The following is a 19,981-nucleotide window of genomic DNA, read 5'->3' on the forward strand; positions in this document are numbered from 1 at the left end:
CATATGATCTCTTTATTACCAGGATTATTATTATTTTTTCACCAATTTACCATTGTTTTTTTTTTTTTTTCCCAATACCCCTCTTCCCATTCCCCCACTGTGTCACGTCGTCCCTGTCAATCACACATCTCCCATCACTCCCTCCCTCTGTTGTTAATTTTGTGCATACAATACTTGTCCTGTTATCTGGGTTCACATCCAAAGATCATCAGCCGGCCGGCAATAAAAACACGCACTTGACCACCACGTGCCTACAACTATTGCAAGGTGCATCAAATTTTAATATTCTTGTTAAAACCTATATTTTAATAAACTTAATACTGTACGAACAAACACTGACTACAAGTAGTTATTTTGCATATAGACCTACATCATAAGGTTGAGCGCAGTGGTACAACAATATCTCAATCAACAGCCAATTAGAACTCTCCACTGAAATACATTTTTTTAAACAACAAGTTTATCTGGATATCGGTCACGTAAAATTTCACTGAGAGATATCCTCATATTAAGTTTTTGATTGACAGAATGGGTGTCAAGGATTTAAAATCTGAAATCAAAATAAGATTATGGTAGCGTTTAGCTCTGTCTCCTACCTGTGAATCTGATTTAATAGCTTCTATTAAACCACTTCTTTGCTTAGTCACTGTTTTGAAAAAGTTCACTCAGAGCGAATACCTACTGAGAGAGCATTGAAATAACAAACTATCTCCACTGCTGAGGAGCCATCTAATGGACTGCATCAAGCACGAACTACTAAAATATCTAATGTAGCTCCTATTGACTGACAGCAGAGCTATTGGTGGATAATGTGGTTTGTATCTGGTTGTTTCAGGCCTGCTCATTTGCAGGCAACGAGCAAGAAAGGGAACATATTACTTTCCAAGACTGTCATACATATTCCTGGACATTTTCTAAAAGATTTACTTCTATTCAACATGTTATTTGGGACTGTGTGTTCCTAAGGAGCTTAGAACTTTGTTTTCTATTTATTATTCATATAGCGAAAATTAGATTTAGATCCACTATGCTCAAGTGTGTGCAGTTTTCTTAAAGTACATATTTGTTTTGTGTTAGATTTAATATAATTTTATTGAATTTAATGGGCTCAATGCTATTAGGTGCGAGTTGGGTCCTGCAAGCCGTTCTCACTGCAAATTTGCACTGGAATTACATATACAACCCAATTATAAACTTGCATTGATTTTTCAGAGAAGCGCTGTCATTTTGTGTGCACCCCCTGAGCAGGTGAATAGGTAGGAAAACCTATATTTTAAGGTAAACATATCAGGGGACAGTGCAGAACCTCTGCCTCACCTCTCCCAATAAATAATCACTTGGAGGGGTTAAAATAGCATAATTTGGCTAATGAATGTCTTTAAAAAGCTCAAATAGGTAAAATGATGTGGGACAGGTAGGTGGAGCTGTAAATTATGCGGGACAGGTATGTGGAGGCGTAAATGATGTGGGACAGGTACGTGGAGGTGTAAATGATGTGGGGGTGTTGTATTGATGGGAGAAGGGTTTTTGAACTTGCCGATGGGAGGTAAAAGCGTTTATTCCGTCTTTTTACAAACTTGTATAAAACACAATCTACTATACAGACCTCCTTTCTGTACCCCAAAATGCTGGAAAGACATTAATTTGATGAAAAACACTTTCCATAATGTTTCAACCCTTAATAAAAAGTGCACAAATCAGCCATTGGACACCTTTTAAAAACCTACAGTACTTTCCTTATAGACGCCAGCAGCCTTCTATCGTATTCGCATGTAAGATCTACAGTGTCTAGAATCTAAACGGTTAATAGGTCGACACCAAGTGGTCAACAGGGTCAAAAGGTCAACACATGGTTTTTCATAATATTTAGGATGGGGGTTAGGTTTAGGCACTTGGGCAGAGGGATGGAGTTAAGACTGCAGAATGGGACAGTGAGTGATAGGCACCAGGTGGAGCTTTAGGGTTGGACACTAGGGGGTGGGTTAAGACGAAAAAAAAAGTGTCTGCCATTTGACCGTGTCGATCATTTTACTGTCTATCTAGACACTGTCGATATTTTATACCACACCTGCCTTCAATATGGTCCTGCTATCTCAACTCTCACTTTTTTGGGGTCCAGGATGGTTTCCCCACATTTCCATGAACTTCCCCGCTGCGACTAATGTAAATTTCGAATTGGATCTCGAATATTTCTGGTGCGTGCGTTCACGCGTTGTCTGCAAGTTTCATGAAACAAACTCTTATTGACAAACACGCACCTAATAGGATTAAGCTCGTACATATATTATTTACCAAAGGTCTTGTGTGATATATAGATCCTGCCATGGTTTCTTAAAACTTACATAAAGAATAATAATACAATCTATATGGATTTACTGCTTCTGTAAACCGTAGAGTGAAATTGCAGGGGTAGAGGAGAACCGTTAGCACACGGTTTTAAGCATACCTTCATGGGTTAATGAGTAGTGTACAACAATAGAGAACCTTAAATCAGATGCACAAGGTTGGTACAAGGTTAAAGAGGGTTCCATTAATGAGGCACTTATTGGATTTTAGAATTTAAGTTGTTCAAACCCTTTGGCTTAAATAAAGAACTTGATTGAAGTATTTTTCTGTGAAATATAAATAAATGTGACTGATATGTAGATAGACTTGTTTCATGATGTATGAATCTTAGTGGAGTTTAATAACTGATGGCTTAAGTCATGTGTCCTTTCTGATAAATGACCTCCAGTTATTGCTGCACCTTTAAGGATGATGATTGTAGCGGTTAAGCTAGCTGGTTTTAACATGGGTGATATGATAGAAGTTATTAAGGTGGTAAGAGCTCTGGTTTCTGTATGCCTCTACCGTGTTTCCCCGATAATAAGACTTACCCTGAAAATAAGCCCTACCCTTACTTTTGTAGCCCGATCTAAAATAAGCCCTACCCCGAAAATAAGACCTACCTTTTTTCTTTTTGAGCTGGGAACGCTGCAGAGACCAGCGTTCCCAGTCATGCAGTGCGTGGGTGACGTCATGACGTCACCCGCACGCTGAGGATCCTGTGCGGCCGCGCCTGCTGGATCATATTAGATCCAGTCAGCGCGCAAGTGAAAGGGACATCCCGGACGGCGGTGACTCGGGTAAGTACCGTACTTGCACTGCAATAAGGGGGCCTGCATAAAGGACACTGCTACAGGGGGGGGGGGGCGTGCATAAGGGGCACTGCTACACAAGGGAGGCTGCATAAGGGGCACTGCTACAGGGGGGGGCCTGCATAAGGGGCACTGCTACAGGGGGGGGCTGCATAAGGGGCACTGCATAAGGGGAGCCTGCATAAGGTGCTGTCAATGTTAGTTAAAATAAGACCTACCCCGAAAATAAACCCTATGGTGTTTTTTGGAACCAAAAAAATAATAAGACAGTGTCTTATTATCGGGGAAAGACGGTAGTATTGTGTGATTACTGGTGCATACACATGGTCCAACTTTGTAGTCGATATTAACGATATTGAAACTTATTCTATCGTTCATATCTATGACATGTTTGGCATGCGTCGACCGACGATGCGTGTGCACGCATGTCAGATAACGATATTTGAAGTCGACTGTGTTTGCAGTCTACCTTAGACCCCAACCTTTGAAAGAGGCGAGTTTCATATGGCGCAAATCAAACACATGGTTCTGACATCAGGATTCCATTTTCCAAGATACCATTTTCTGCACAGTCTCCTTTCCAAGAGGTATATTTGCTAAAGTGCAGGTTATTAGAAGTGGAGATGTTACCCAAAGCAACCAATCAGATTCTAGCTATTCTCTTCTAGAAGGGGCTATATACTGTACATGTTAAGTAGAATCTGATTGGTTGCTATGGGCAACATCTCCAGTTCTAAAACCCGCACTGTAGTAAATATACCCCCAAGAGAGAAGTGTCTTCATGTTATTTATGATTCAGCTCAAACTTTAAGGCGGTAGCTTCGCAGTATTCTTTCTCTGTGTAACTGTCCTCCCACTCTCTAGTGGGTGGTAGGATATGTGTGCAATATCTGCTGCAAGATAATATACCTGGTTGAGTGTGTGTAATTGATAAATATATATAATAAAAATAATAATTTATTTTTTTTTTAAACCAAACCTTATTATACAATTGAAGGTACCTGCTTTTAAAAACCATTGTTTTCCAGGATTTTTTTCTTACTTTATGCTCTTTAACATTACAGACCAGTAGTAACGTTACTGTGATATTCTTGACTGAAATAGTTTGGGAGACGTTTCGGCCAAACACTGGCTGTCTGGAGCCATTAACCATATACTTTGCAGACTACAGTAAAGGTATTTTTTGATCTGTTCTCACTAATTCACTTACAAGCAGTTTTCACTTTTGTTTAATAATTTTATTGAGAAATAGAATTTAATTTTCTTAAAATTCTTGTAGGCAGGGTCAGGTGCAGACACTGCTGTATTTAGAAATGTTACACCCAGTTATAAACCATAACTCTTAAGTTGAGCATACACTATGCAATTATCTGTCCAAACTGGCTGGTTGGAATGAAAACCTGGTAATGTATGGGAGGAAATATGATCATCCATTTGCTCACAAACACTGGAAAACAGACAAAAATGGTCATTCAGACAAATTGGTTAAAACACACAAATGAAACCAATTTGAACAATTGTTTTTTGTCCGTTTTCCAGTGACTGTCATTTGCTCCCATACATTACCAGGTTTTCATTCCAACCAGCCAGATTGGACAGATATCTGACAGATAATTGTATAGTGCAGTGGTTCCCAAACTTTTCTAAATCACGGTGCCCTAGAGTATCAGCACTGTTTTCACGGCACCCCTAAGCCAAAAATTTGTTCTGAAATTCCGAAAATGTAGTGAAGTAAATTGTGCTGACCTGTCATCCTTAAGGTGCATACACACACACCAGATTTTTTGAACGATTATTATTATTATTATTATTAATCGTTGAAAAAAAATCGTTCACTTTCTGAGTTAAAACGATGAACGATTATCGTTCATTCATGCGCGTTCACGTTTGTAGTTTAGTCAGTCTGACCAACTGAACGATTTTCATTAAGGGAATATACAAAAATCGTTTGTTCAAAAAAATCGTTCATTACACTTAAAAAAAATATCTGTCAGATAATCTGACAGAAAATCGTTCATAAAATCGTTGCTAACAAAATCGTTGCAGTGTTCGCAAATACCCATATCGGGGACTGGGGACCCACTTTTTTGGACGCGCTGCGCTGTGGCCAATCCCTGACAGCTGGCGGCAGCACAGCGCGTCCCCCTGCAGTAACGGACACAACGCTGTCTGTTAGAGCAGCCAATGAGAGTCAGATAGACTCTCATTGGCTGCTGCTGTAGAAAGCCGTGCTGGGATCAAGTGTCTGATCCCAGCATCGGCACAGCGTCCGTGCCCGGCGCTGGGACAGTGTTTGTTCCCAGCGCCGGGTAAGCCACCGCGGCGGGTACCTGGTGGAAGGGACCGCCTGGTCCCTTCCACCAGTGGTGGCGGGAGAAGCTTTGCTCCGGGCGCGAGCTGAGCGGAGCTCGCTGCCCGGAAGCCAAGTAGCGGCGGCAGTGGTTTGGCACTGGCCGTGAGCTTTGGCTCGCGGTCCAGCACCCAATAGGAGGCAGACGCGACGAGCCAATCGCGGCTTGCCGCGTCATTGCCCCGCCCACTTGCGGCGTCTTACGCTGCTGAGCGGGAACACGATTAGTCCGTCGGCGGAGGGGAGGAGTGAAGACCTCCCGAAGAGAAGAGCGGCACGTCAACAGTTCCGGCGGCCGCGCAAGAGGCCAGGAGACGGCGCATTCAAGAAGGAAGAGGCGGTGCCGCTGGCCAGGACGGGCCAGCGGCAGAAGACTGAAGCTGAGGACCGAAGAGGACTGCGGTAGGCGGCCTTGGGCCATCGGTCTTTTTTCACTCCTTCCTAGACCACCAGGGTTGTCGGGCACTAGGCCCGTGGGATGAATTCAGACAATAGGCCTGTGGGTCTCTAGGCGGGCACAAGGCCCGGGCAACATAGGGGGCATTAGGCCCAATTGAAGGTATATGCCCCCCAAATAGGTGTGTGACTTGGGCATTAGGCCCAGGCCACTAGAGTGCCCACGTATTTGCCCTTTAGTGGCTTGGGCCTAATGCCCAGGTCACTCACACCTATTAGGGGGGCAGATACCTTCATTGAACTGCGCACTACACAGGGGGACCTCTCCTGGGGGCACTGCACAGGGGGACCTCTCCTGGGGGCACTGCACAGGGGGGACCTCTCCTGGGGGCACTGCACAGGGGGGACCTCTCCTGGGGGCACTGCACAGGGGGGACCTCTCCTGGGGGCACTGCACAGGGGGGACCTCTCCTGGGGGCACTGCACAGGGGGGACCTCTCCTGGGGGCACTGCACAGGGGGGACCTCTCCTGGGGGCACTGCACAGGGGGGACCTCTCCTGGGGGCACTGCACAGGGGGGACCTCTCCTGGGGGCACTGCACAGGGGGAGCGCTCCTGGGGGCACTGCACAGGTGGAAAGTCATATTACCTGAAAGATCATGGAGGCATTAAAACATGCATTTAAGAGGCTTGTGGGGATATCTGATGCTGTTGGGGGTATCAGATCTGCATTTTAGGGGAATGTGGGGATGTGTGGTGGCATGTGGGGAGGTCTGAGGCATATGGGGAGCTCTAAAGCATAAATTATGATGGGACCCAGAAATGGTCAGGTAGGACCCCATTTTTTTAAAGTGGTGGGTCCCACAAATTTTGTCGCTCACCGCGATCACTGCGTCGTGTGTGTATGTGTATTCAGCTTTAGGCTCAGTTATGTGGTGGTAGACAGGTTTGCGCTTCTGCTTGTCCGCATATTTGCATTACATTGACCATACATAATTTGACTTGGTGCTGGACCAACAACCTGAGACACCCCTGCAAGCACCCCAGGGTGTCTAGACGCACAGTTTGTGAACGACTGGTATAGTGTATGCCCAGCATAAGTGTATCCTGCAGTAACTGGTTGTTACTATGTGATGTATTTTATTTTACCGGATGGATTTAATTGTCTTCTAGTGCACAGTGTTTTCCCCTTCTGAAACCAAACTTTCACGTCATGTGTTGTATATTTATCGGGAACTGCAATGATCTTGATCAGCAAATATAGGCACGAATCAGTGCAGCGACCCCTATAGATTAGTTTTAGGAAGGGATATGTATGTAAGGGGAAGTGTTTTTGTGTAGAGCGCTTTTGCCTCCTCTCCTGTGAGTGGGAGGATGCGGCTCCTGAAGCAATGGGATTGTGTGGGAAGGTGGGTGGAGCTAAGCAGGACAGCGCAGGTTAGATAGTGGTATTAGTTGGGTCCTTCAAAAAATATGCTGGTAATTTCCAGTAATAAACACCACTCTATGAAACCAAGTTCATAAATCCAGTTTGTCTTTTTTGTAGCAGAACTTCATAAGATCCTGTCCAGCGATTACCCTGAGGAGCACTCCCCTGAGTTCTATGCATCCTACATCAATATCCTGCTGGGCGTCTTCTACACGGCGTGCCGGGACATAAAGGAGCTTAGGCATTTGGTGAGAGCTCTTGTACAAAGTGTCTAAGACTAATGTAACTCTTACTGTAGCTTACCACAGAAAATATGTGCTCATGTACTGTATGTTTCAGATTGCTTTGGTTTTTGTATTTGTTAATGCATTTGATATGACGTTGTGTTACTGCAATAGCCATGCTTTTTCTGTAGAATGTGTATGACCATTTGGCACAAACGGGTAGTCTTAGGTCTTCTCGGTGTGTGGTATGTTTTTTGTATGTCTTCCCTGACATAAGCAACGCCAAACTGTTGTGTTTTTATAAAAGGGCAGCAGCCATAAGGTGTGTGTATAGAGACATATTTTATTTATCCGGCATTGATTCAAGCCTGTGTACACCCTGCGCAAATGTCGGGCCGAGCAGCTGAAAATTATCTTTCTACTTCAGGGTCCATAGGGGGTCCACAGGGTTGACCTTGGGGTTATAGCTGGAACAGGATCCATGGGCACCACACAGTTAAGCTTTTAGCTCCCAGGATGCACTTGGGTCCTCCTCTATACCCCGCCCCCGAGCCACAGGCACCTCAGTGTAAGCTGGTGCCCGGCCGGAGTCGGTCACCGCGCAGGGGGGCTGCAGGAGCAGCCCCCAGAAGCTTTTTATTTTAAGTTAGATTTTATTTATTTTTAATCTCTTTTTACTTCAGACGGCAGCGAAGGGCTGTCTGTACAGACGCCCACGCTGCCGCTCTGATCCCCGACTGGTGCCGCGACGCCAGTACTGATCTGGGGATCGCGGCGGGAGGGCAGAGTCCGTACTAGCCGGACTCTGTCTACCTCCCAGGACTGCTGCCGGAGTCGCCGGGGATTCAGGTAAGCCGCGCGTCGCTGGCTAGCGGCGGCGCGCGGAATGCCTTAAATGCAGTCCTTTAGCCTCCGGTCCGGGGGACAGACCGGAGGCTGCTGGCAGTGGCGGCGGGCCCCCCCCATAACCCGTGGGACCACTAGACCACCAGGGATAAAGGGGCAAGCGGGAAGCCAGCATCCCTGGGGTTATGGCCAGCCAGGGGAGGAAGCCTTCCCTGTTCAGCGGCTCCTCCCCTCAGCTCAGCGCGCCTTCAGCACGCAGTCTGGCGTCGCTGAGCTGCAGTTACACGGCCACTCCTCCTCTGAGGTCTCCAGCGGCCATTTTCCCAGTGGCAGCGCAGATCTCAGGGAGCACGCGGACCGGTCCCCCTGTGTACCTCTCCCCTGATTAAGGACAGCGTACACAGCACTATAGCCCTCCCAGACACTGAATCTGGGCAGGTTGATTGTAGTGTAAAGGTGCAGTGAGTATATCTTCCTGCATGGTATGTGACTTTTGCTAGTGCTGCCTGTCTGTGCTTATTTTCCGCTTACTGTCAGCTTATACCTATCCCTTTACTTCTCCTACAAGCCCTACAGGTGTGTGGGGGAGGGGCGTTTCTACTGACCTCACTTATATAGATCACGTATTTGTGAGGTCCGTCACATACAGTTGTGTGCTACTCAGTGCCATATTGTGGGCTGTTGTTCAGCACACCGGTGAGTGCGTTTTACTTCTACCCTGGTGCCAGATATATAATATATTCTGTCATGTCAGACGAGGAGGTTGAGCGCTCAGTGGCTCCGGTGTTGGCCTCCTGCGGACGCTGTTCTGCAGGAGTAGATAGGGAGGATTTGTCACAGGATGGCCTGTGTAGTTGATGCCAGGTGGCTCCTGGCCCATCCAGACCTTCTCTGGCGCAGGAACCACCGTGGGCGATGTTTTCTCAAGTGCTGGTGTCTATTGCGGACCGTCTGTCGGTCCCGACTGCTCTCCCTACTAGGGCGGTGCCCCAGCCGACCATCCCCCATTCCCCGGGTGTCCCGCAGTTATTGCGGAGTCCTCCTGGGTCTCATTCAGTTGGTCCCTATGCGGGGTTGCCTATGTATATACAGGCTTCCCCTGTGCCGCAGCAGCCTGTGGTACCTTTTCAGGCCCCTATGGCGACGCCTCCACCATGGGTGGATGTGCTCTCCAACTCCGTGCAAAATTTGGCGGCCGCTTCCTCTGCTTTTCAGTCAATGTTGCAGACTGACATGCCTTCTAGGATTTCTAAACGCCCACTCATGACACGGGCTGCTCAGGTATCGGACTCAGAGGGTTCCTCAGATGATGGGGAGGTCCCTGATGACACTGACTCGGACGCCTCGGTCCAGGAAATGGATACCAAGTCGTCCATTAATGTGCGAGCACTAGTTAGGGCGGTGCGAGCTATTCTTCTTATAGAGGATGAGGCACCGGTTCCTAAGTCGAAGTTTCCTAGTTTCAAAAAAACTAAGGTGGCTTCTGCGGTGTTTCCCCTGTCGGATCAGTTGACGGATCATATGGCGGTAGCTTGGCAGGCGCCCAGTAAGAGATTCCTTCCTCAGAAGCGGTTGGCTTCTAATTACCCCTTCCCTGAGGCACATTGTAAAAAATGGGAAACTCGACCGGCGGTGGATTCCCATGTCACCCGTTTAACTCGGGGCGCCACCTTACCATTACCGTCGATATCCTCGCTGAAGGATCCCACGGACAGGAAAGTTGAGACTTGCTTAAAGTCTATTTACTCCCTCTCCGGGGCGGTGGCCCGACCGTCCATGGCCATCTCCTGGGTGGCCAAGGCCATTGAGGGGTGGGCCAATGCATTGGAAGATACCTTCCCAGACGACGCTCCGGATGTCCAGCGGGCGTTGTTGGGACAAATGAGGGACGCTGCTTCTTAAATTGCTGAAGCTTCTTTAGATGCTAGTCTGCTGACCTTGCGGGTATCGGCTGCAGCGGTGTCTGGCCGCCGATCCTTGTGGTTGCGGTCCTGGAGAGCGGACTCTGATTCAAAGAAGGGTCTGGAGGCCTTACCTTTCAATGGTGAATTACTATTTGGTCCGGACTTGGACAAAATAGTGGACACCCTGGCTAAATCCAAGTCGGCCTTCCTCCCTTCGGCGGCACTGCCTGCTAAGGTTCGGAGTTCGGCTTTTCGTTCCTTTCGGGTTCAGGGTAAGGCGAAAGGTCAGTCCTTCCCGACACAGTCTGCGAGTAAGACTGCCTCTAAACCCAAGAAGCAAGTCTGGAGTGCTCGGCGCCCTTCTTCCAAGCAGGAAGATAAACCTGCGGCCTGATGGGACGGGCCTCCCTCTGGGGGACCTCAGAGTGGGAGGCCAACTTCTATTTGCCCAGTGCTGGCACAATACCACCACGGATGCCTGGGTTCGAGAAGTGGTCTCCCAGGGGTACGCCCTGTCTTTTCGGCACAGACCACCCCACCAGTTTTTCTGCACAAGTCCTTCTCAGGACAAGACCAAGGCGTTACAGGTTCAGGAGGCTATAGAGTCCTTGCTGAAAGCAGGGGTCATTGTTCCCGTTCCTCTATCACAACGAGGGACGGGGTATTATTCGTCTCTGTTTCTGGTGCAGAAACCCAATGGTTCTCATCGCCCTATCCTCAACTTGAAGTCTCTGAACAGATTCCTCAGAGTTCCCAAGTTCAGGATGGAAACGTTACGTTCCATCATTCTGGCGATGGAACCGGGGGATTACATGGTGTCCCTGGACATCCAGGACGCCTACCTCCATGTTCCGATAGCATCTTCACACCAGCGGTATCTGAGGTTCGCTATCCTTCAACACCACTATCAGTTCCGGGCGCTACCCTTTGGTCTCTCCACTGCACCGAGGGTGTTCACGAAGATTATGGCGGTCATGGCCGCACATCTTCGGAACCAGAATGTACGGCTGCTGCCGTATCTGGACGACCTCCTGTTGCTGGCGAGCTCCCCGGAGGTACTGCTTCAACATCTCCACCTGACGATCGCTTGCCTGCAAGCACACGGGTGGTTGATAAATTGGAAAAAGTCCTCCCTGATTCCATCTCAGCGGATGGTTCATTTGGGAGCCCTGCTGGATTCGCGTCAGCAAAGGATCTTCCTGACTCCGGAGAAGGTCGCCTCCCTACAGCTGCGGATACACAGTTGCCTGAGCCGTTGCCGCCTGTCGGTCCATTCGGCTATGAGAGTTCTGGGGTCCATGGTGTCGACATTCGACATGGTGGAATTTGCCCAGTTCCATTCCCGGCCCCTGCAGGGGCTGATTCTATCAGAATGGAACGGGTTACCTTACCGGATCCGCTCTCAGATGCTGGTGTTGTCTCCGGACGTTCGGCAATCTTTGGCTTGGTGGCTTCAGACAGCTCATCTGGTCGAGGGGCGCCCATTTTGGATCCCGGACTGGGTCCTGCTCACGACGGATGCCAGTCTCCGGGGTTGGGGGGCAGTGACCGGCTCTTTGTCGCTTCAGGGTCGTTGGTCAGCGGAAGAAGCACTTCTCCCCATCAACATCCTGGAACTGCGGGCAGTATACAGGGCCCTGCAGTCGTCCGGCCCCGCTCTTCACGGAAGGGTGGTACAGGTGCAGTCTGACAACGCCACCACGGTGGCGTATATCAACCACCAAGGCGGAACTCGCAGTCAGGCAGCGATGTCGGAGGTGTCTCGTATCCTGACTTGGGCGGAGGGTCACATTCCGGCGATCTCGGCGGTCTTCATCCCCGGAGTCCTCAATTGGGAGGCGGACTTCCTCAGCCGTCACGACGTGCATCCCGGGGAATGGTCGCTTCACCCAGAGGTGTTTCAGCTACTCGTGGACAGGTGGGGACTGCCGGAGCTGGACTTGATGGCCTCCCGTCACAATCACAAGTTGCCCGTTTACGGGTCAAGGACAAGAGACGCAGGCGCAAGTCTGGTGGACGCGCTGTCGGTGAAATGGACATTTCACCTGGCGTATCTGTTTCCTCCGCTATCCCTGCTTCCTCGGGTTCTGCGGAAATTCAAGCAGGACGGCGGCATGCTCGTGCTGGTAGCTTCGGCGTGGCCCAGACGTCCTTGGTACTCCGATCTCAGGAGCCTCTCCATCGACGCTCCGTACCTTTTTCCTCAGCGTCGGGACCTGTTGTCTCAGGGGCCCTGCCTTTACCCGGATCTGGGTCGGCTGTCTTTGATGGCGTGGCTCTTGAGACAGCCGTCTTGAGGTCTCGGGGCTTCTCCAGTTCGGTTATTGGTACCATGCTCCGGGCACGCAAGCCTGCTTCAGCACGGATTTATCACAGAGTGTGGCACACTTACTTTCAGTGGTGTGAGTCCAGACATTATGATCCTCAGGTGTTCCGAGTTTCTAGGATCTTGGAATTTCTTCAGTCAGGATTGGATCTCGGCTTACGCCTTGCATCTCTGAAGGTTCATGTGTCCGCCTTGTCCATGTGGTTTCAACGGCGGATTGCAATACTACCAGACGTTCACACCTTTTTCCAGGGTGTTCTCAGGATCCAGCCTCCCTTTGTGGCTCCTTGGGACTTGGCGGTGGTGCTACGGGTCCTGCAGGGTCCTCCGTTTGAGCCTCTTGAGGCGGTGGAGCTCAAGTGGCTGACATTTAAGACGGTTTTTCTCCTGGCAATTGCTTCGGCCAGGAGGGTGTCTGAATTGGGGGCGCTTTCCTGTCGCCCTCCTTTCCTGATTTTTCACCAGGACAGAGCGGTGCTCCGCACTCGTCCTGAGTTTTTGCCCAAAGTGGTCTCGAAGTTCCACATTAATCAGGAACTTGTTGTGCCAGCTTTTCAGTCCCCTGGTCTTTCAGCTGGTGAGACTTCCTTAGATGTGGTCCGGGCGCTTAGAATTTATGTAGACCGGATGGCTTCGGTTAGGAAGTCCGATTCCTTGTTTATCCTCTTTGGTTTTCACAAGAGGGGTTGGCCTGCCAACAAACAAACATTAGCCCGTTGGCTTCGTTCCGTTATTTGTGAGGCTTATGCACAAGAGGGTTTACCTGTGCCAGCCTCTGTTAAGGCTCATTCCACTCGTTCTGTGGGTCCCTCTTGGGCTGCTAGACGTGGCGCTTCTGCTGTTCAGCTGTGTAAGGCGGCCACTTGGTCTTCTATTCAAACGTTTTTGAGGTTCTATGCGTTTGACACCTTCGCCTCTCAGGATGCTTCCTTTGGGCGCCGGGTGCTCCTTTCAGCACAGGAGCGTCCCCGCCCTTAGTTGAACTGCTTTGGGACATCCCCAAGGTCAACCCTGTGGACCCCCTATGGACCCTGAAGTAGAAAACAAGAGAGATGGTAAGAACTTACCTTTGTTATCTCTGTTTCTACGAAGTCCATAGGGTCCACAGGGCGCCCGCCCTGACGCACCTGGCTTCAAATGGGCTGTGTGGCTGGTCACCGGTTTTCCGTCTCCTATTGCTGTGAGTATGGTTTCTTGTGTGTTCCAGTCTTCCTTCTCTCTGTTCCATATTCTCCTCCGGCCTAGGCTGCTTACCAACTGAGGTGCCTGTGGCTCGGGGGCGTGGTATAGAGGAGGACCCAAGTGCATCCTGGGAGCTAAAAGCTTAACTGTGTGGTGCCTATGGATCCTGTTCCAGCTATAACCCCAAGGTCAACCCTGTGGACCCTATGGACTTCGTAGAAACAGAGATAACAAAGGTAAGTTCTTACCATATCTCTTGTTGTTTGGCCCAGTTGTTGCATAGTGTGTGTCTGGCTTTATACACTCTTTGTTTATTTTTTTTTACACTGCGCACACAGTATTGCACAGCGCTGTAGTGAGAATTGCCAGGGACAGTGTCAGGTTGCATGAAGAAAACACAACTTTGCAATGTCACTGTGATTTGAGACAATGGGGATGTAGTCAAATTGCCAGCGGACCAGATGCCGCCCGCCGAAATACCGATGCTAGCATCCCACCGCCTGATATAATGCTGAAGCCGATTTTCCGAAGGACATCGGGATACCAGTGTCTGCATCCCGAACATTCAAACACCGGTAAGTATTAGCTTCACCCGCGGGGGAGGAGAGGTTTAGACACCCCCGGAGGGCCTTACGGTTAGGCACCCATCGGGGAGAGTTAGGCTATGGGGAGGTGGGGTTAGGGTTAGGCACCACTGGGGAAGGTTAAGGTTAGACCCCCCTCCCGGGAGGGTTAGGTGTAGGAGGTGGGAAGGGGTGGTTGGGCACCCATTGGAGAGCATTAGGTTACGGGGAGGTGGGGTTCAGGTTAGGCACCACTGGGGGGGAGGTTAGGGTTAGGATGCGGGAAGGGGTGGTTAGAGTTGGGCACCACCGGGAGGAGGTTAGGGTTAGGCGCCAGTAAAGGAGGGTTAGGGGGGGGAGAGGGGAGGGTTAGGGTACTTGCCTTCCTTAGTAGGGATCATCCATAATCTGTCTTCCCACGCCTGTATTTCAACTGGCAGCTTTTCAGCCACCGGCATCTCATACCCATTCTCTCAAATGAGTCTGTTGCCCTTTTGTATACAGTGTGCTCCTTTATTCTCTGGCTTTGTTAGGTGGCGTACGGACATATACTATACCCCACCTCTGAAAGGCCATTTTTTGATGATTGGGTTTAATTTTCTTATGAGGCAAAGTTTAAAAGTTGCATTGGTTTTGGTAGGTTTGGTTTGTTTTTAGTTCAAGGATTTAGTTTTTAAATTCTTTTCAGTGTTCGAAGCAGAGATGATCCTATATGACTTACAAATAATGAGGCACAGTCATGCTTTCCGCAGGCTTAAATGTTTTGATCAAAATTTTAACTAATAACCTCAAACTTTCATTTTGTTAGATATATAGAGATTTGCAGTAGTAAGCCCAGGCTGGTTTAGGTCAGGGGTGTCTGATGGAGTACTTGGCGTGCTCAATTGTGTCTTATTGGTTTACATGAGCCCATGTAGTTTGTCAGCCAATACTATGAGGATGGTTAGTCTGCTGAGAGTATACAGTAAATCTCCTTCACAGAAACGCTGGTGTATTTGATCTGTGGCTGGTAACATGTTTTGTGCCTGAGGAATGTAGATAATAACACTGAACTGGGATTTGTAAACAGAAAAGAGGCCGATCATTAGCACATTTCTTGTGTATACATAACTGGGCTTCCAGTTGCTAATCTTGGAAAACAGTCTGATTCAGTTACGTGCAATGCTGAACGCAGATTCACGATTATTGGGAATCTGCGCGTGCGCTGGACCCCTTCTGCGAATGTGCAGAACAGGTCCTGTGTGATCGCACGCAGCCCCTGCTATGTTTCTGCCTGATTGACAGGCAGAGGCATTTAAGGGGCGGTGCGGAGGCGGGGACAGACGGTGTTCCCAAAAGTGGGGGCGCTTCGGTTCTGTTTACCGGGTGTGGCAAGGCCAGGGGTTGCGTCCACGGATGCAGTTTCCTGGCCCTGCAAGCCGGTCAGTCTGAGTAAGCTGAGGCTTACTCAGCTGCATGGTGGCCCGTTCGCAGTGCTGGGATCGCAAATGCAGCAGGAGCTGTCATACACAACCTGCTGCATTTACTTGCGTGCAGCTTTGCAATTCCGTCTTAAGCTGAATCACCTACACAGTTCCTAAAGATATGTCCTTTGTCTGTCCTTTCTGCTTTGAGTCTCATTACACAGGGCGCACGAGAGCTGACTGCTCCCGTGCGTCTTTTTTAATGTGATGCAAATAAGACGCACAAGCAGACTTTGCTGATTAAAATGATATGCGGCATGTCTATATCCTGTGTGCGACCGAGTCTGTAACATCACGTGATGTGGATAACAGCTGCTGTTTCTGTATAGGAAGGTCTGCTTGGGCGTCTTATTTACGTCACATTGCGAATAAGATGCACAAAAGACGCTTGGCATGTGTAACCTCACACGGGACTAGGCGCAACTATAAGAACTGTAACACGACTGCAGCAACAATAACACATCTGTGAATGTCATTTTTTTTTTTTGTAACAATTGATGGGATCTGCTGTGATGAACTCTATTGTGTTCTCAGTGTTCACTTAGCTTCATTTACCCTTTTGTGTAACGTTGCTGTTTACTGTGTATTATATATGATTTATTTTGTGTTTCCTGTAGGCTGCACTCAACTTCCCAAAGTTTTGTGAACCAGTGGTTAAAGGAGAAGGTAGGTTTGAATAGGATTTCACTGTGAAATGTATTAATTTATTTATACCTTCCACTAACAACAAATCCTAGTCCTATTTCTGCTAGGAAATGATTCTGTGTGTTTATCCCATTTATATATTTGTTTACAGCAAAGGAAAGTGACTCTCATAAACTGTGGCGAAACATTGAGCCACATCTGAAGAGGGCGATGCAGACTGTTTATCTCCGGGAGATATCAAGGTACCCATATTGTAAGACGTGATTGTTATTTGTGTGGTAATGAGGCTTCAGTTACATCTATGATGGTGATTATAACAATATTAACACCTAAAACCTAAATCTTTCATGGGATTCAAAGCACTTTACATTTTGCAAGCAGTTTCAAAAATGGATGATCGCTGCATGTTATCATAAGCAAGCATTACAGGGAGATTAACATGTGCTGCTGTAGCTTCTTGCTGTGTCAGTATACTGGTGTCAGGATAGCTCCTCAATTACTGGCCAGCAATGGTACAGAACTTGTCTAATGAGCACTTTTGGCTGATGTATGGTATTCAGCCATCACATACTGTATGTGTCAATGAGAATCCAATTGGAGATTTTATATATATATATATATATATATATATATATATATATATATATATATATATATAATCCCTACAGAAGTGCGGCACACAGGCTTCATATGAATGACACAAGTATGGTGAGAGTTTCAACGTTTCAATTTATAAGGTAAATTGTCTTCAGGATTTATCTTAGAAATTGAAATGTTGAAACTCTCACCAAGTGAGTACTTGCTATTATGTGGTGGCACCTGGCCAAGTGAATATTGCTTTACTGAGAGTGCTGGATTACTGGGGGAAAAATAAATATATATATGTAAATTTTCTCAAATTGTCCATGCATGGCATATAATAAAACCATTAGATGGCTAAACCTATATATAATGCGACCCTTTTTCGTGCCATATATGTAATTTAAACAGATGATATTGAAGAAATTTGAAATGTGCGTATTTTAATCCTAAATTTTAAGTATACAATCCACATTGTTCTTATGATAAACATACACTACACATGGTTTTTCTGCTGGCAAAGTATATGTAGCAATCTTTTTTTTTTTTTTGACTAGTGATCTAGTTAAGTTATCATATGGTAATCTGTGTGTGTGTGGTCAGCTGTATGTTAATCTATAGAATTTTATAGGCATGCAGTAGTTCATTCAGATACAAAAGGGAGAACGATATATTCAGGTTTTGCCAGAAACTGTGTGAAAGGAACGATCCAATGTAAGAAAGCGCCAACCGCAGGGTATGAACCTGGGCCCCTAACTTTTCTCTCAGTCTAATTACGCTCTCCTAATTGTGAGTTGCGGCTTCTGCATGGGCTAACCATACTCTGAATGGATCATTCTGGTTATTAATGGATAGTTTTTTTGACTTCAGCATCTGACTGATTGACGTTCATGTCATTATTCCAGAATGTGAGAATCCCATTCCACTATCTAGGAAAATTAGAGTAAATTTAGTTTAATAAATGAGTGTTGTAGATGAACATTATTACTTGGAACTGTTCTAAGGGAGGAGTAGATAGATAAATAGATATATATATTTTGTTTTTGTTTTTTTCTCTGCAGTTCACAATGGGAAAGGATTCAGCAAGAAGACAGAGAAGTGTCCCAGCTGAAAGGTCTATATTCTCTCATAGACGTTACTAGTGTGTGCCATTATTCTCATTGTATTTAGGTCTCAACTGCACTGAAAGCCTCATTAGTGTACCCAAGGTGAGAAACAAGTGTTAGCAGCAGTACATGTCCTATACAGTCAGCCTAATGGCCTGAAGCTGTGTACATGATATATGATGTGATGTAACGATACATCGGGTAAGCCGTACACACTGCAGGATCTAGTGTACGATGGCGCGATGTGTTATATGCTGCATGTAACAGCACCATGTCGTTCATTGCATCATCCCATAGGCCATGCAGAACAGCAGATGGGACGATATGATCAACGACCATCGTTGACGACGGATCGGACGTTTACACTATACAATGTGCACGTTATGATTCCGATCTGCGTTGGAATGCTGTATCGTACAGTGTTTTCCCAGCTTTATTGGTTGTCCATGTACGGTATAGGGTTAGGTGTCCAATTTGACCTTGTACGACTCAGTTTGAAGACCTTGGTGTCTGGAACTCTAGCTCAGTGGCTGAATCCTCTGATTATTACATTTGTTTGGCGCACTTTGTTCTAAAACTACCAGTTTGCTGTACAAATACTGCATAATGGGCAGCGGTAGGCTAAAGCCATGGATTGGGTTTTTGTATGTAGTCAAATGACATTGTTGTTCGTCTTAGGACTATCAGCACACGCTCATGTGGAATTGCCATATTACTCCAAATTTCTGCTCATTGCTGGATACTTAGCCTCCTACAATCCTGCCAGGACTGACAAAAGGTTTTTCCTAAAGGTATGTATTTATCTTTTGTTGCACCTATCTATGATGTTAGTTGACTCTTTGCATCCTGGGCTTTTGCTATATACCATGTTCTATTGCAATATCAATTTCCCTCTGTACTCTACTTTACATGGTTGGGTTGAATAGCAGTCAAAATAATATTTTAAGAATATTGTGTGGAAATATATATATTTTTTTAAAACTAAAAACAGAAGGTTACATATACAAACAAAAACGAAGTATAGTTTATTTTATTTTCAATCTTTTAGATATTTTGAATGTGCTGTAGGTTGTATATACTTCTGATAGTTGTCACATTTTCTGAAACTCCTTTTTAAGTGTTTTTTTTTTTTTTTCTATTTTTGGTTTCCTTTTAGCATCACGGGAAAATTAAGAAAACCGATTTTCTGAAAAAACATGAAAAGGTAGAAAATAATGTTTGAAATATACTGTCATGAATATGTGTAAAATAAGCATTACAAAATAATTTCCTTCTGCTCAGTGAGACATGGTCCCATCACTTACTTACATTTAGTAATTGGTGATCTCACTCCTGTAAAGTTCTACTTCAATTTGGAGTAGCCGCAGGACACATTGTTCCAATGTAGGAAGTGTCTGTCAGTGAAGGTACAATATACCTTATACAGTACAAGCAAGTTGATAACCTGTATGAACTGTTTTATGCCGCCATATAGGTGTGATTTTTTTTTTTTCCATAGGTGTACTGTTGTGCTTACATTACATTTTTAAGAAGAAATTTTTTTTTTTTTTAACAATTAACGCTTATAGACCCGTCCATCGGTTTTGTTGTTCTCGACCAAATTGACTTGACGTTTAGGACTATCCGAACAGTCAGAACCAAACTCAGAGTATGGAATCTGGACTGCTTATGAGTGCTTGAAGTGATGCATGTATAAGATTATCACCCTCCTAGATAAGGGCGTCTGATAGTTATTCCGCCTGCCATGTGAGGCTATGAGGACAGCATTTGTGGTTAGAGTTGGTGACTTTTTACAGTAAGTGAAGCCAGTTAGGTTACTTATAAGTAGGCA

General features: G+C 46.6%; 1 protein-coding gene across 2 annotated transcripts in view; it reads left to right on the forward strand.

The window, feature by feature from the left end:
- Positions 1-19,981, forward strand: part of ORC5 (origin recognition complex subunit 5) — a 43,669-nt gene that overhangs the window by 8,804 nt on the left and 14,884 nt on the right. The window contains exons 6-12 of one of the 2 annotated variants that reach the window (XM_088471471.1): positions 4,202-4,313; positions 7,433-7,560; positions 16,438-16,486; positions 16,617-16,707; positions 18,106-18,158; positions 18,829-18,941; positions 19,307-19,354. In XM_088471471.1, the coding sequence (XP_088327597.1) occupies positions 4,202-4,313; positions 7,433-7,560; positions 16,438-16,486; positions 16,617-16,707; positions 18,106-18,158; positions 18,829-18,941; positions 19,307-19,354 (594 nt within the window). Of the gene's footprint in view, positions 1-4,201; positions 4,314-7,429; positions 7,561-16,437; positions 16,487-16,616; positions 16,708-18,105; positions 18,159-18,828; positions 18,942-19,306; positions 19,355-19,981 lie in introns of both variants that reach the window. The other variant, XM_088471470.1, reaches the window with a different exon arrangement.

This window comes from Taudactylus pleione, unplaced genomic scaffold (assembly GCF_031769625.1).
Source record: "Taudactylus pleione unplaced genomic scaffold, aTauple2 ptg000114l, whole genome shotgun sequence".
Classification (NCBI taxonomy): domain Eukaryota; kingdom Metazoa; phylum Chordata; class Amphibia; order Anura; family Myobatrachidae; genus Taudactylus; species Taudactylus pleione.